This window comes from Tetrao urogallus (genome assembly GCF_951394365.1).
Source record: "Tetrao urogallus genome assembly, chromosome: 4".
In the NCBI taxonomy this organism is placed as follows: Eukaryota; Metazoa; Chordata; class Aves; order Galliformes; family Phasianidae; genus Tetrao; species Tetrao urogallus.
Window position 1 is genome coordinate 49,218,424 of NC_136817.1, and position 13,979 is coordinate 49,232,402.

General features: G+C 34.6%; 1 protein-coding gene across 1 annotated transcript in view; it reads left to right on the forward strand.

Annotated features, from left to right (window-relative positions):
• PDS5A (PDS5 cohesin associated factor A) overlaps window positions 1–13,979 on the forward strand; it is a gene marked incomplete at both ends in the record, with an annotated part of 70,746 nt that overhangs the window by 33,291 nt on the left and 23,476 nt on the right. Inside the window, 8 exons of the mRNA XM_079534794.1 lie at window positions 1,374–1,454; window positions 2,940–3,080; window positions 4,154–4,269; window positions 5,145–5,239; window positions 6,012–6,157; window positions 9,434–9,585; window positions 13,124–13,237; window positions 13,701–13,782. Coding sequence (XP_079390920.1) covers window positions 1,374–1,454; window positions 2,940–3,080; window positions 4,154–4,269; window positions 5,145–5,239; window positions 6,012–6,157; window positions 9,434–9,585; window positions 13,124–13,237; window positions 13,701–13,782 — 927 coding nt within the window. The remainder of the gene's footprint in view (window positions 1–1,373; window positions 1,455–2,939; window positions 3,081–4,153; window positions 4,270–5,144; window positions 5,240–6,011; window positions 6,158–9,433; window positions 9,586–13,123; window positions 13,238–13,700; window positions 13,783–13,979) is intronic.

Sequence of the window (13,979 nt, forward strand, 5' to 3'; positions counted from 1 at the left end):
AGTATCTCAGCATCTAAATGACACTTATTTGCACTTTTATTATCAATTAAGTGGTCCTAATATATGTTGTTCTTCTTTCTGAGTGTGCTAACAAGGCTCTCCTCTATTAAATGCAGTTTTTTAACAACAGTGTGGTACATCACAGCTCAGAAGACACATGGCATCAGGCTGTAGTTGTTTTTATTAATTTTAAAACCAGTACTTTCAGTCTATTTAGTGATTTATTTATTTGCATATTTAGTTATTAACGCTGCTCTTGACAAAGCCATTCCTTAAAGAAGATAAAGTTCATGTATTTTTTGCATCTTCTACGTCATGTCCTATCCAGACTTTGAGGATTTATGCTCTGCCTAAGAGATTGCTTATTTTATTTGAAGATCCCCAGTAAAATGTACTTTTATATACGGGCAGCAGTTTGTCAGTTCAGTACAAACATACCTACCAAGGTGATTTTTATGGTGGTCTGATACGGAGAGAAGTAATTTTGTTTTATGTAATACCATGTAATAGCAAAAATTTGTGAAGATTTTATACATATCAATCTGATTGAAGAGGTATTTGTTTGAGCCTTTGGCCATTTTCTCCTTAATATCAGTTGATGAGAGCTTTATTTTTGTCATCTTGACAGCTAAAAGAACATGAGAGAATCATTCTCAGTGTAGACTTGCCAAATACAATCTTTCTAATAACTGGTCATCCTTATGCTTTATCTGTATTTTATTTGCAGTGGTTCATAATTTTCAGGGCAGTCAGCTAATCCAGCCTTCTCTCTTCTTTTTTTTTTTTTTTCTTCATTTTCTCTCCAAGTTGCATTAATCCCTAGATGAGATGATATATTGCATATGTGTCATGCATATATGTGGATTTTGTGCAGATTTGGACAGTCACATTTTTTAGATGTGTGCTTACATTCCTTACCTTGCTTCAGATTAATAAAAACAATGTTTAGATTTGTAGACTTGTTGTGTTTCAACCAACTGTTTATTTGAAAAGATTGCAGACACCTCAGTGTGACAGCTTTGGTGCATGATACTTACCAAAGTATGGGATTGGGATAAAGTTTCTTTGAAATTTTTAATGATTGTATGTTAAAACATTTCTTTAGTTACTAGTACAATACTAGACTGATAACAACCTAGATGACTTTGCAAGTTTAGATTTCTTTGTATATATAAAAAAAAAATCTTATTATGTCTGCATTGGTGAAGTTAATATAACTGAACTTCGAGTGCTTTGAAAATAAATAGATGGGTGGCAAAACATGTTTTACTTAAAATCACGGTCTTTTAAGGCTGAGAGAGAAATTTGAAGTTAATTCAATTAGTTTGTCTTTCTTTAAAATTTTATATCCCCCCTCCCCTTTTTTTTTCCAGAACCTTAATAAGCAAGCATTTGATCTTGCAAAAGTCCTGCTGAAAAGGACTGTCCAGACCATTGAACCGTGCATTGCCAATGTATGTAAATTAGTTCATGATTACTGCAACTAACGATTGTGCTTGTTGATGTTTTGATTTGTTGGAGGTTTGTGTATTTTAAAATGATGTTTATGAAAGTCACATTTGGAAATGTAACTAGAGGAATACTATTTTTTAGGTAGGAATCATTAGCTTGCTTGGTTTTTTTTTCTTCCTTTTTTTTTTTTTTTTTTAATAGGAAGATGTCCCATATAAATGAAGAGGAAGTAGATTTTTTTTCCATCTCATTCTTATAAATCTAGACTGTGACAACAGATGACCTGTCTTGCAGTACTATTTGGCACTAAAGAGTCCTGTTGCAACAAAAGGAATTGTTAATGCTTTTTATATCTAGCAACCAGGCATCCTCATTTCATGCCTAGATGTAGGAGGAAGCACTCCAGACTAACAGCTCATTCATAGATTTTGTCTGTCCTAAACTTGTTTTAGTCAGAAAGACTAAAAGACTCAAGTTCTTTACAGGGCCTCTTTCTACTGTTTTTCCTTTTGATGAATATCAGTAATATGTTCTATGGTATTCTTAAAAGTCAGAATAGGTTAAAAAGGGAATTAAGTAAATTCATGAAAGATTAAGTATGTAAAAACTGAAGACATCTTGCCAACAAGTACCACTTTCCAGTCCCCCTGTTTCTTTACGCTTGTGTAATTACTCATAACTGGGAACAGGATAGTGGCCAGGGCGACTGTTGAGGTAATATTCTTTAACTCGTTCTTGCTTAAGTGTGTAATAGCTTTATAGCATTTGCATTCCTCAAATAGTACTAGTATCAATCCATGCTACCTAATAGGAAACGTATCAAGCACATTAAAACATATCAAATCCATGAGAAATCATTCGTATTTTGGCTACCTTTTTTTGTTTGGTTGGTTTTTGTTTTGTTTGTCTGTTTTTTGGTACTGTCAAATACCAGAAGACCTATCGTAGTCATCTGGCATTCTTTAAAATGGCCCCTTCTAACTCATAACTTTTTGTATGATTCTGTGAAGGAAAAATCTTCAATGTAATAAAAAAAAAAGTAATTGGATATCTTCCAATAGAATTAAAACATAAATGAGATTAACATTAAAATATGTTTTTAAATACTGCTTATGCCAATGAAGAAAAAGGGAAGCAGGAAAGAAGGGGACAGCAGACTCTTTAGCAGGGACTGTGGTGCTATAAGACAAGGGGAAATGTTTTCAAACTTAAATATGATAGATTTAGGTTTGATAAAGGAGAGTCTTTTACAGTGAGTGTGGGGAGGTACTGGCGCACGTTGCCCAGAGAGGTGGTGGAAGCCCCATCCCTGCAGGCATTCAAGGGGCTCATAGACAGGGCTCTGAGCAACCTGATTGAGCTGTAGGTGTCCCTGTTCATTGCAGGGGATTGGACTGGGTGGCCTTTAAAGGTCCCTTCCAAATCTGAAGTATTCTATGATTCCATGATTCTGTGAAATCTGCTAAATAATAATGCTTTCATTCTAGTTTTTTAACCAGGTTCTGGTACTGGGAAAGTCTTCAGTAAGTGACTTATCAGAACATGTATTTGACTTGATACAAGAGCTTTTTGCCATAGATCCTCACTTATTGCTGTCTGTCATGCCCCAGCTTGAATTCAAACTGAAGGTAGGTTGCAATGTAGCTTGGGACAAATAATAAAATTTAAATGGATATTGAAGTGTGAGGTGCTGTAGATGAAAAAGCGTTCATTAGCGTGATAAAAATTCTACTTGTCATTTTTGTTTAATATTTGTTGTTAAAATAAAGGCACCAAAGCATTAAATACGACTATGTGCTTTCTGTGCTTGCAAATGCATACTATGCGTGCACACAATGTGTAACATCATTGCAGTCATAAATCCATATGATCTAGTCTGAAAGCTGTATGTACTTAATCTTTGGATTTCACTTGAAGTTTGTGAAATAATTGGGATGTGACTGGCTTAACTCATGAAATGCAAGACTGCCAGCTTCTGTATTGATTTACAGTATTTCATTTTGTGAAATAATGTTTTAATAATAGAGGAATTGTTTCCAAATATTTTGTCATGTTCTTAATAGTGTAATTCAGTTGACTGATGATGAATCTTTTGGAGATAGCTGATTTATCCTTTTGTTTTGATTTTAAATTAGAAAGGTGTGTCTGGTAAGAATTGTGAAGAATTGTATGTGTGCATTTGCACACATAGGGTATAGGGACAATAAAACATAAGCAATGGGTGACCAATGAAATTACATCATTTTATTTTAATATCTTTTATTTGTGCACATCTATTTTGAAAATCTTAGTTGCTATTTATTTTTCACATGCATAGAAGTCTAACGTATGTTTTAAAACAAAAATGAGACTATTTGCTGTTGAAAAGTTAGAAATACATTTTATTCAAACTAGGTTATAGATTTACTTGTTTGTTTATTTATTTATTTTATCCCTGAAAGGCATTTTTCAAGCATAGTCTTCTAATCAGTGGCTAACATTTTAAACTTTGGGCTTTTATACAGGTTGTGTGTGTCTGTGTGTGTTTAATTGTATTTATTTAATAATCTAATTTAATTAGAAAGATTGGAGTTTATAAAAAATTATTTCAAATTACCTTACAATCTAAATTATAAAAACAGAAGGAAATGGAAGCCATGAGCTGTTCTTAAGATATCACAGGTAATGAATTGCAGTTTCTTTTTCATTTTTTGATTTTCAGAGCAATGATGGAGAAGAACGTTTGGCTGTTGTTCGACTTTTGGCTAAACTCTTTGGCTCTAAAGATTCTGATCTGGCCACACAAAATCGTCCTCTGTGGCAGTGCTTTCTTGGGCGGTAGGAGAAGTAGTGGTAGAACTCTGAATTTTCATTCTTGTTTTGCAGAATTTTCCTGATAGTGTTGCGATTTTGTGTTGTCAGGGAATGTAGCTGTTTTCTTGTATTTGAACAAATTCTTTCCTTAAGTCTTTGAATCAGGGAGTTACGTAGGGCTGCATTTTAGAATAAAAAGCCTGAATGATTACTGCTGTTTTCCTATGAGGATATGGATTAGAGAAATAGCTACATTAGATACATGGCATAAATTACACAGAATGAAATTCCAGACAATACTGCTGTGTTTACTGTTCAGCTGTATCTGCAACTGTACGTTTTATTTGACTTTTATCTTCTGAATGAGGTCATTTACTTTAAAGTAAATATAGAAATTCAGCATTACAAAAGCAAATGTTTTTAAATAATACATGTTATATGGACGTATACATAGTTTCTTTATAATTTCATATATTTATATGATATGTATGTATATATATAAAATATTTACTGTATAGTGGTGATTGATAGTGAACGTGTGATGGGGAGAACTTTGTCACTGAATGAAAACAAACGTGCCAACATTTCATCTGCAATATAGTGTATTTATGCTTTAATTTTAGTTCTAACTTTATTTCAGAAATAGCAACAAACTTGTCTGAGGTGCGTTATGAAAACTAAATGATCATTATGGTTTTTTTCAACCCAGGCCATTCTATGATTTTATGCTTTCATGATTATGAAAATAAATTCAGAATGTTTGTAATGTATTATTTTGTCATCTAAAAGCATTCTAATAATTAATAGGACATACTACCAACACGTGTTACTACATAGAGAATAATCTTGATTTGCAAAGTTAATTAAAAATTAACATTCATAGTCTTCTATCTCTCTAGGTTCAATGATATCCATGTCCCTGTGAGATTAGAGAGTGTGAAATTCGCCAGTCATTGTTTAATGAACCATCCAGACTTAGCGAAAGACCTCACTGGTGAGATGCTACTACTGGTATTTAGAATGATTTAAGAAATGAGCAGGATAGAATGTAATTACTTCTGTACATAACAATAAAGTTCTAAAATGTATCAAGTCCAATGCTTGATGCTGAATGGGGGAGCTTACTAATGTATAATTGCTTTCCGGTGAAGACAGGCATATGAGGAAAAAGCATGCGTGTGTGTGGAATGCCTGACATTGTGTGACCTTTGTTACAATGAATCCTCAAGAAGCTACCCATTGCAGTTTTAAAGTATTTTCAGATTCTGTAGCAAGTTTTGCCACATGAATGCAAATATTTTGTGACATGCAGAATTATTTTCAAAAATAGTTGGTGTTCCTCTATGCTCTCCTCCATTGAATTTAGAAAAAGTTTGTTCCTTCAGTTCTTCATCATTCTAACAATGAGCAGAATTTCAGATGTAACCAAAAATACTGTTCTTTTTTGATACAATGAAATTTTAACAATAGCCAATTATTTATAAATTATTTATTTTCTTATCTCTCTGATTTATAAATTATTTATTTTCTTCTCTCTCTGGAAATAAATATTTGTTTTATCTTTTTCTTTTTTTTTTTTTTCTTCCCCTTACTCAGTTTCAGTATATTCTAAGGAGCTTTTTTTTTTTTTTTTTTCTCAGAATTGCCTGTTGCAAATAAGGTTATTGTTGTCATATGACTGAATATGTGAATTCAATTTGTAATTATTAGTAGGTTGCAGTATATGTGCAAAGAGCCAAACTTCTCATTGTTTCTCACTGTAACAGAATATTTGAAGGTTCGGTCACATGACCCAGAGGAAGCTATTCGACATGATGTTATTGTTACAATTATTACTGCGGGCAAGAGAGATCTTTCCTTAGTCAATGACCAGCTGCTTGGCTTCGTAAGGGAAAGAACACTAGACAAACGAGTAAGTGCTGATACTTTATTTTCAAGAATGTCTCTGCCTTTAATGTCATTGATAAAAGTAAAAACAAACAAACAAACCCCGCAGAAAGAGAATCTTAAAGGTAGCCATTAAATAGAATACTCTGGGGAAAATAATTTTCATCTTAACAAAGATAGGCATATTATGGAAACACCAATCGCACGCTGTCAAGCAAGTACAATCATTGGTTAATGAGGAATACTATAAGAGCATAGGAGTAACAACATAGATTTAGGCCGAAGGTCTCTACAGCCTAGTATAATTCTCACAGCGATCAGTTCTGGCTTACATCAGTTTGTCTTTTAAGGATTTCTTCAGTCTACTTGATCATGTTCATCCTAGCTTTCAATGGAACTTTCTCCCTTGAATTTAGTAAGGTCTTCCTTTCACCTGTTTGTACTTGTTGGGTGTCCCTGGCACCTCTTCATGTTTAATGTATGTGTGGGGGAAGAAGTAGTTCTTGAAATGTAGTTCTTGCATTATATGAAATAATAAAAAGAAAAAAAAAAAAAGCTGTCCCACTTACAGTTAACAAATATGTATACCTTATATTCTCCACTCCTCTGCTTTCCAAGATAAAGACTCACCTGACTGACTTCCACACAGGTCATTTCATACCTCTGATCATTCTTGTCTGGTTGTTCTGCAGTCCTGGTGGAACCAAGGTAACCAGACTCAGCCTGGCATTCAAAATACGTACAATATTGTGTACATTCTTAGTGACAGAATTTTTTTTCTTACTTTTTAACATTCTGTTTGTCTTTTGCACTACCTCTGAATACTGAGCCCACAACTTTGGAGAACTTTCATATTGACTTCAGTATCTTGCATCATTCCAGTGCTGTTCATGCAGTTAGTGCAGGTGGTGGGAAAACCTGATCTTAATCTGAGTTTATTTCATTTTATGTTGTAATGGTTCAGTAGCGTAACATTTTTCTATAGTTATTTATCATAGCATTAGATTTTACTACCTCAGTTGTCCTATATCAACAAATTGTATGCTCAATGTTCAGTTAATTTTCTAATTCTTTTTATTAAGTGAAACAAATTCCCTCCTGATTCCATCCATAGATTCCCCTCCTTGTGGAATACCAGCCACTTGTTTCTGCCTTTTGACTCCTATGCTTTAGTTAGTAATTTCTGGGGGCCTCGGTGAGTTTTACTGCCATCCCTGTGGGTCTGATATAATTAAGTTTTTGTTAGATATAACTTCCCTTTATGTAAATCATAATGATTAATTCTCTTAATTTTTGTTGTTGTTGTCTGCACTTTATTGCTCTTATTGTTTTGTTTCAGTCTGTTTTCCCATTCAAAATCACATTTTCTGATGTGTGGCATTCTTTCTCTTGGAATCATTTGGAAAAAATCATTTCACATTTGCCATTTTCCTGGACAATTGTTCAATCTGTTCATTGACAGATTGCAGTAATGGGATAGTTAGTATTTGATGCATCATTTCTAAATTCCTGTAGAAATCATGGTTAGGATACCATCTGGTCTTGATGATTTTGTTACTGTTTCCTAGTAAATCTGTTTTTAAACATCTTCTGATTATACTTAAGTTAAGAATCCTTCTCAGACTATTGTCTTGGAATAAAATTGGATTTCAACCCTAGAAAGGAGACTTGAATGCTTCCTGTTTCTGGAGTCTTTGGTGAACGTGTTTTAATTTACATGCTTACAGTACCAGTTTGGAAACTTTGCAATGGTTTATCAAGGTTTTACATTCAGTTTTATCACAGTTTATTTATGCTTTTCTGTTTTCACTGTTTTGGACGTGGTTCGGTAGTGTTTCGGAGGGTGATATGTAGCAATGCCAATTTTTTTTTTTGTTCCTGTTTGGTAGGCAGTGTTATTTCTGTAAAGCATGCCATTCTAGATAACCCCTTTAATTCTTTTATAATGACTTTCTCCTTTTTACATTAACGTGTTTAGATGAGAATGTTACTGTAATGGGTTTGGGTTTGGAGAGAAGGGATTTGTCATCTTTATACCTAATAAATCTGATTTTGAGTATATTATATTTGCTATTATAAAGCAACTCTTCGTCCCTGTAGTATGACCTTACTCAATGTTCAGGCATGATTAAGACCACTTCCTTTTTTTTTTTTTTCTTTTTTTTTCCCCCCTCACCTATTAGACAATTATCCCCCCCCAAAGTTATTTATGAGACCTAAAATGTTTAGGCTAACTCCTGCTTCTCACTGGCACTTCCAACGAGTCAGAGTGAGATGATTGTTTCCTTAGCATGAGCAGACTCTTAGCATGAAGGGACTTTCTTTAATACTTTCTGAATTAATTAGTTCTAACTCCTCATTTTCTATATGTACTAAAAACCACTGTGGCTTTTGTCAGCTAATGTTTTTTGTTTCCTTTTTTTTAATTGCTATTATTCTTAATTCTGTGGTAGGAATTAACTATTCCAACAAGTAAGGGATTAACACGAGTGTTGTAACTCAGACCTGTAGTCTTTGGTGAAGGAGTTTTACTAGTTAACCAAGATTTTCTATGTAGACTATTAAGTGGGAGACACTATTCTCTCCCTCAATTAATCCTTCATCTGTTGTGAAATGGTTTCTTCTGGTTTCTTCAGCAAGTCAGTGTAAGAGGGCCTGTAGATCCTGTCAAAGTGTTAATGGGACATTTCCTGTTTACATGAATGGGTAGAGTAGCAATCACCAAAAACTGGAAGCTGCAGACAGCTCTTTCATTTTTTTTCTTTAATACTCTCTTACAGTGATTACTTCAAAGCTTAGGCAAAAAGAGGCTTTCTTACTGTTGTGGAAAGTGGTCTCAGAGTTGAAGCCTTAGCAAGCTCAGCTAGGTCTAAGGTGTAGATTCCTAGACAAGTTTGCCAATTTAAGGCTGATGAAAAAAAGCTGCCACCTCTGCTTGGTGCCCAACTCTGAATACATAAATATTCCAAACCCTGGCTTAAGAAATCGCTTATTCAGACATGCCTGTTAAGCTCTACTTAAGTTTTAATACCACCAAACTCCTAGTTTTTCTTTGCTCAGCACATGGGAGCAGTGGATTACTCTTTACAGATAATACCTTGCATAGTAAACAGAAGAAATGAATAGGTATTACAAAGTTTAATTTAGAAACTCTTAATTTTTCAGTGTTTGCAGAGCCTAAATGTAGGAGAGCAGAATGTGGCCATTTTGTTTTTTATGCTTCTACATATTTGCTGTATTTTGTATGCTTGATACCTGTTTACCAAAGCTACTTCCCCATCTCCTTCTCTTCCTTCTCAAGTGGCGAGTGAGAAAAGAAGCTATGATGGGTCTTGCCCAGCTATACAAGAAATACTGTCTTCATGCCGAGGCTGGAAAAGATGCTGCAGAGAAAGTGAGCTGGATAAAGGATAAACTTTTGCACATATATTATCAAAATAGCATTGATGACAAGTGAGTCAACCTAAGCCTTCCTAATTTTAATTGTACAGTGATAAGAGATGCTCTGAAAATGAAAATATGTGCTTATCATGAAAAAGCTGTTATATTACATTCTGTACACGTGGGTTTATGTTTATTAAAAATTAATAATTACTAAAGATGTATTAAGAACTCCAGGATGGTTACATTATCTGTTCTTGTATTTATGCTATGTACTGATAGAACTATGTCTGCTATGATGGTACATTGTCATTAACTAACCTCTGCATGGAAAAAAGCCATCAGATTTTGCTTTTATTATGCTCTGCTGTGTTTGTCTTTTACTTCCCAGAGGTTAGCATGTTAAAATAAACGATTTGTGAGTACTGTACATGTATGTACCACAATGACATCTCCTTTTGTTAGACTACATAGAAATTGACCCTTTAGTTAGAACAGAAACTGAAGAAATGTCAGAAAGTGCTTCCACCATTGTCTAATTTTTCCTGTTTTGTCACTCAGTCCCTTTAGTTTAGAAATATTGTTTTTGGCTTGGGAGAGAAAGAATTTTGGCTCAGATTTTGGAAGATAGTTTTCAGCTCTTACTTCTTTGTCTTTTCACAAGAAAAGTCAAACTATGAAATCACACAATGATGGAAATTGAGCTTAGATTTCTAACATAGCAGACCTGGAATCCAGCCATACCTTTATAGTGTTTTTTAGCATCTTGCATATACAGTCTACTGCCTCAGTATGTTGCATAATCTTAGTAACTAGCCCAAATGGGTGACAGCATCCTTCAATTGCCACCTATTGTATTTAATTCTGTATCACAAAACACTGCTGCAGTTGTGAAGGATCTTGCTTTTGTTTGTCTTGCTGGTCATAACTGTTTCTGTTACATATTTTATTAATTGCTTTCTTAAAAAAAAAAAAAAATTGTACACTGGAAGTCTGCTGAGGTAGAATTATCAAAGAGTGGCATCAACTAGGAAATCTCCATGTAATTTCTAACAAAGCCAATATTGTATTTGTGTGTATGTCAAATATGCTGGAGAGATTTGTATTTTTTTCTGATGTGTTCATAGCTCATTCAGCATTCAGGGAATGAATCAAAGTTCTATGGTGAATGTGTCAGATTTTTTTTCAGTATTCCAGCTTATTGGAAATGCAGAATATCGTGAAGGAAGCAAGTCAAGGAATTTCGAAGGATAACGTCATCAAAGCTCTGTTTCTTTGAATGTGATTGTCTTCTAGGAGTCTTGTTAAGCCATATGAGGCAGTCTTTTGAGTGCAGTGACTGCATGCTGTTTGCATTTTGGGTGTCCACACTGAAAGACTGGCAGCTTGATTGTCAGTGTTCTTCTAGTTTGGCTGATACCTGGAATTTTAATCAAAATTTTGCTAGTTTTTCGGGTTGGACAATGAAATTTTTGGTCTGTCTCATTAGGTGATGTACTTAGAGTGGAAGACAGGACAAGTGGCACTATTTTAAGCTAAAAGAGGAAAGGGTTCGATTCGATGTTAGGAAGAAATTTGATACTCAGAGCATGATGAGGCACTGGTACAGGCTGACTAAAGAAGCTGCGAATTCCCCATGCTGGAGGTGCTCAAGGCCAGGTTGAAGGGGGCCCTGGACAGCCTTATCTGGTGGGTGGTAGTCCTGCCCATGGCAGAGCATTGGAACTAGGTGGTCTTTTAAGGTCCCTTCAAACCCAGCCTGTTCTATGATTCTATGAAGTAGATGTATTTCAATGTTGTTATCGATAGAGTTCTAAAGATAGTACTTTAACTAGTAGAACTGTAAAAGTGCTGTGATTTTAAAGACTCAACCATTCCAGGCCTTTAAACACACAAGTAGAAGTCAAAATTGGCAACTTTTGGCCTGCATTCTTTCCATATGGAAGGAGGATAAAATATAATGGTGAACAGCTTTCTGAGCCTTGCAGTGTTTTCCTCTATGCATGTGGAATGACACTAGTCTTTCAAAAGAAAATAAGTACTGCAGTATCACACAGTATTCAGGCATGAGGTGGAACAGAAGAATTTTTTTCTGGACATCCTTAATGTTAACATCTTCTAATATTTTTGATCTAACATTAAGTATTGGTGTGCTGTGCTCAAGTCTGAGAACTTGCAGCTGGAAAGGTAGTTTATCACCTGTATGTGCTGAGATTCTTACAACACATGCATAGGGAATGGTGCAACATAACTACTTCATAAACACTGTCCTGTTGCCAGCTCTTAATATGCCAGTGGATGACTTTCCTCACAGGAGAAAAGTCAGTGTTCCATAGGTACCACCAATTCATAAATCTTTACCCTAGCTGACATGGAAGGCATAATACAGCCTCACGATTTGTATTGACAGCTGTTTTTGAAAATGTATCTGTAGAGACATGGACCACAGCACTGTTCAAGGATTAGTAAAGCAGGTAGCTCTGATGCCTCCAATCACCTGTTCTATTAAACAGAGATGGAATCTCCTGAGATCTAAAAATCCTGTTTTCCAAGTCATCAGTAGTGAAAATGAACACCTAAAGGGAAAAAAACAAGTTCTCTTTAATGTTAATGGAATGCCTTGTGATAACTGTATTCATATTCATAGTCATACTTTTATTCCTCTGCCTTGACTTCATGTCCTTTTGAATGTTCTTTGTGTTGAAATAACTTACATTTGGCCTGTTTTGCTTTCTCTGTTCTTTGTACAAGGCACTCCTTGGGTACTTACCAGGAATCATAGCAAACAAAGTCTGTAAATTCAAAATGTCTGTTAATATGGTAATGTGCGACTGGATGCTTTGCACAGCTCTCACTGCTAAGAATTAGATTAATACCTGAATGTTCTTTCATTTTGGAGTGTTACTAATGGGCTATACAGTCATACAGTAGCTTGAGTTTTGCATTTTATTGAAAACTCTCAGTATGTCTACTTCTGTTGTTGTTAGGATTTTGTTGTTGTTTTAAGAACGATAACTGGATAAAGTTCTTGTTGGCTTGGTTTGCACTCACTTGGGTTTCCCTGTGCTCCTTTTCCTCTATACATTTTGCTGTTCTTTTTCTCTACCTTTTCAATGCTTACTTTACTTTCTGTGTTATAAATAACAGTTTCAAAGATTTTGTGTTTGTCAAATGCTACTATTTTATTTTACCCTTCCCCCCTAGGATGCATCGGCACTTTACTTTTACTTCCACTTCAGTTAAATTTTTATATCCTCTCCTCTTTATCTGGGCTTTCTACTGTCTGTATCTCTTTCACTTATGCATGAGGATGAACTAAGATTCTTCAAACCTGGAGAAAAAGGAGAATTTGAATGCTGACAAAATGTTTCATCCTTTTAAAGATGAAATTTAATGGAAAGGCTCTCAAGGAGCAGTTCTTGGTAATCTTTCTATCAGCAGTGGAGGTTATCTTTACAGATGAAAAGAGGCCACTTTTCTTCTGTGGGGGAAAAATCTAGTTTCTGTTGTTGTTTTTTCTTTTTTTTTTTTTTTTTTTTTTCTTTCAGCTCATCTAAAAGATAATACTAGTTTTGGAAATGTACAGATTTTCTCTCTTCTTTTCCTGCAGATTACTAGTAGAAAAAATCTTTGCTCAGTATCTTGTTCCACACAATTTAGAAACAGAAGAGCGAATGAAGTGCTTGTACTATTTGTATGCCAGCTTGGATCCAAATGCTGTCAAGTGAGTATAATTCCAATTCAGCTAATACTTACTGCTTTTTTTTTCCTAACATCATCTGCATATATTATCAAGACTTAAATAACATTATAGGTAACTGATGCTTAACGGTATTTGTGATTTTATTTCAAAATGTTTCCTTTAGCTCCAGTAATTTTACATACAAACTGCACGAGGCCTTTAGACAAGAAGGCACCTTGATATTTGAGAAGATTTGTTTTAAGTCTTCATCCTGTGAGAACAATACATTCTCATTGTGCTATATACATGAAATTGATACAAGTAGATGAATAAAAATGAAAAATGATCTATTTTGTTTAGAATTGTTATTATTAATACTTTGTGGATTTGATTCACTCAGTCATGTGTTGCACTTAGTAAACAAGATAATTTATTTAACACTACATTCAGCACGTTATTGTGACAAACGAATCATGTTTTTCTTTCTGATTTTGCACGTTTTCAGAGCACTGAATGAGATGTGGAAGTGCCAGAACATGCTGAGGAGTCACGTACGGGAATTACTAGACTTGCATAAGCAGCCCACAGTACGGTTTTGAAAAAAATAATACTTTATCAAATGGACTTGTTAGACTAATCTACCTTTTTTTTAATGCTATATTATTTGTTCAGCTGACTTTTGATTTCAACATGTAGACAGAGTTCTGTTGACATTAAGTTGCTTTCAGTAATGCTTGCCAAGTGTATGGCCTCCTTAAATTTCTTCAGAAGAAATTAATGTGGT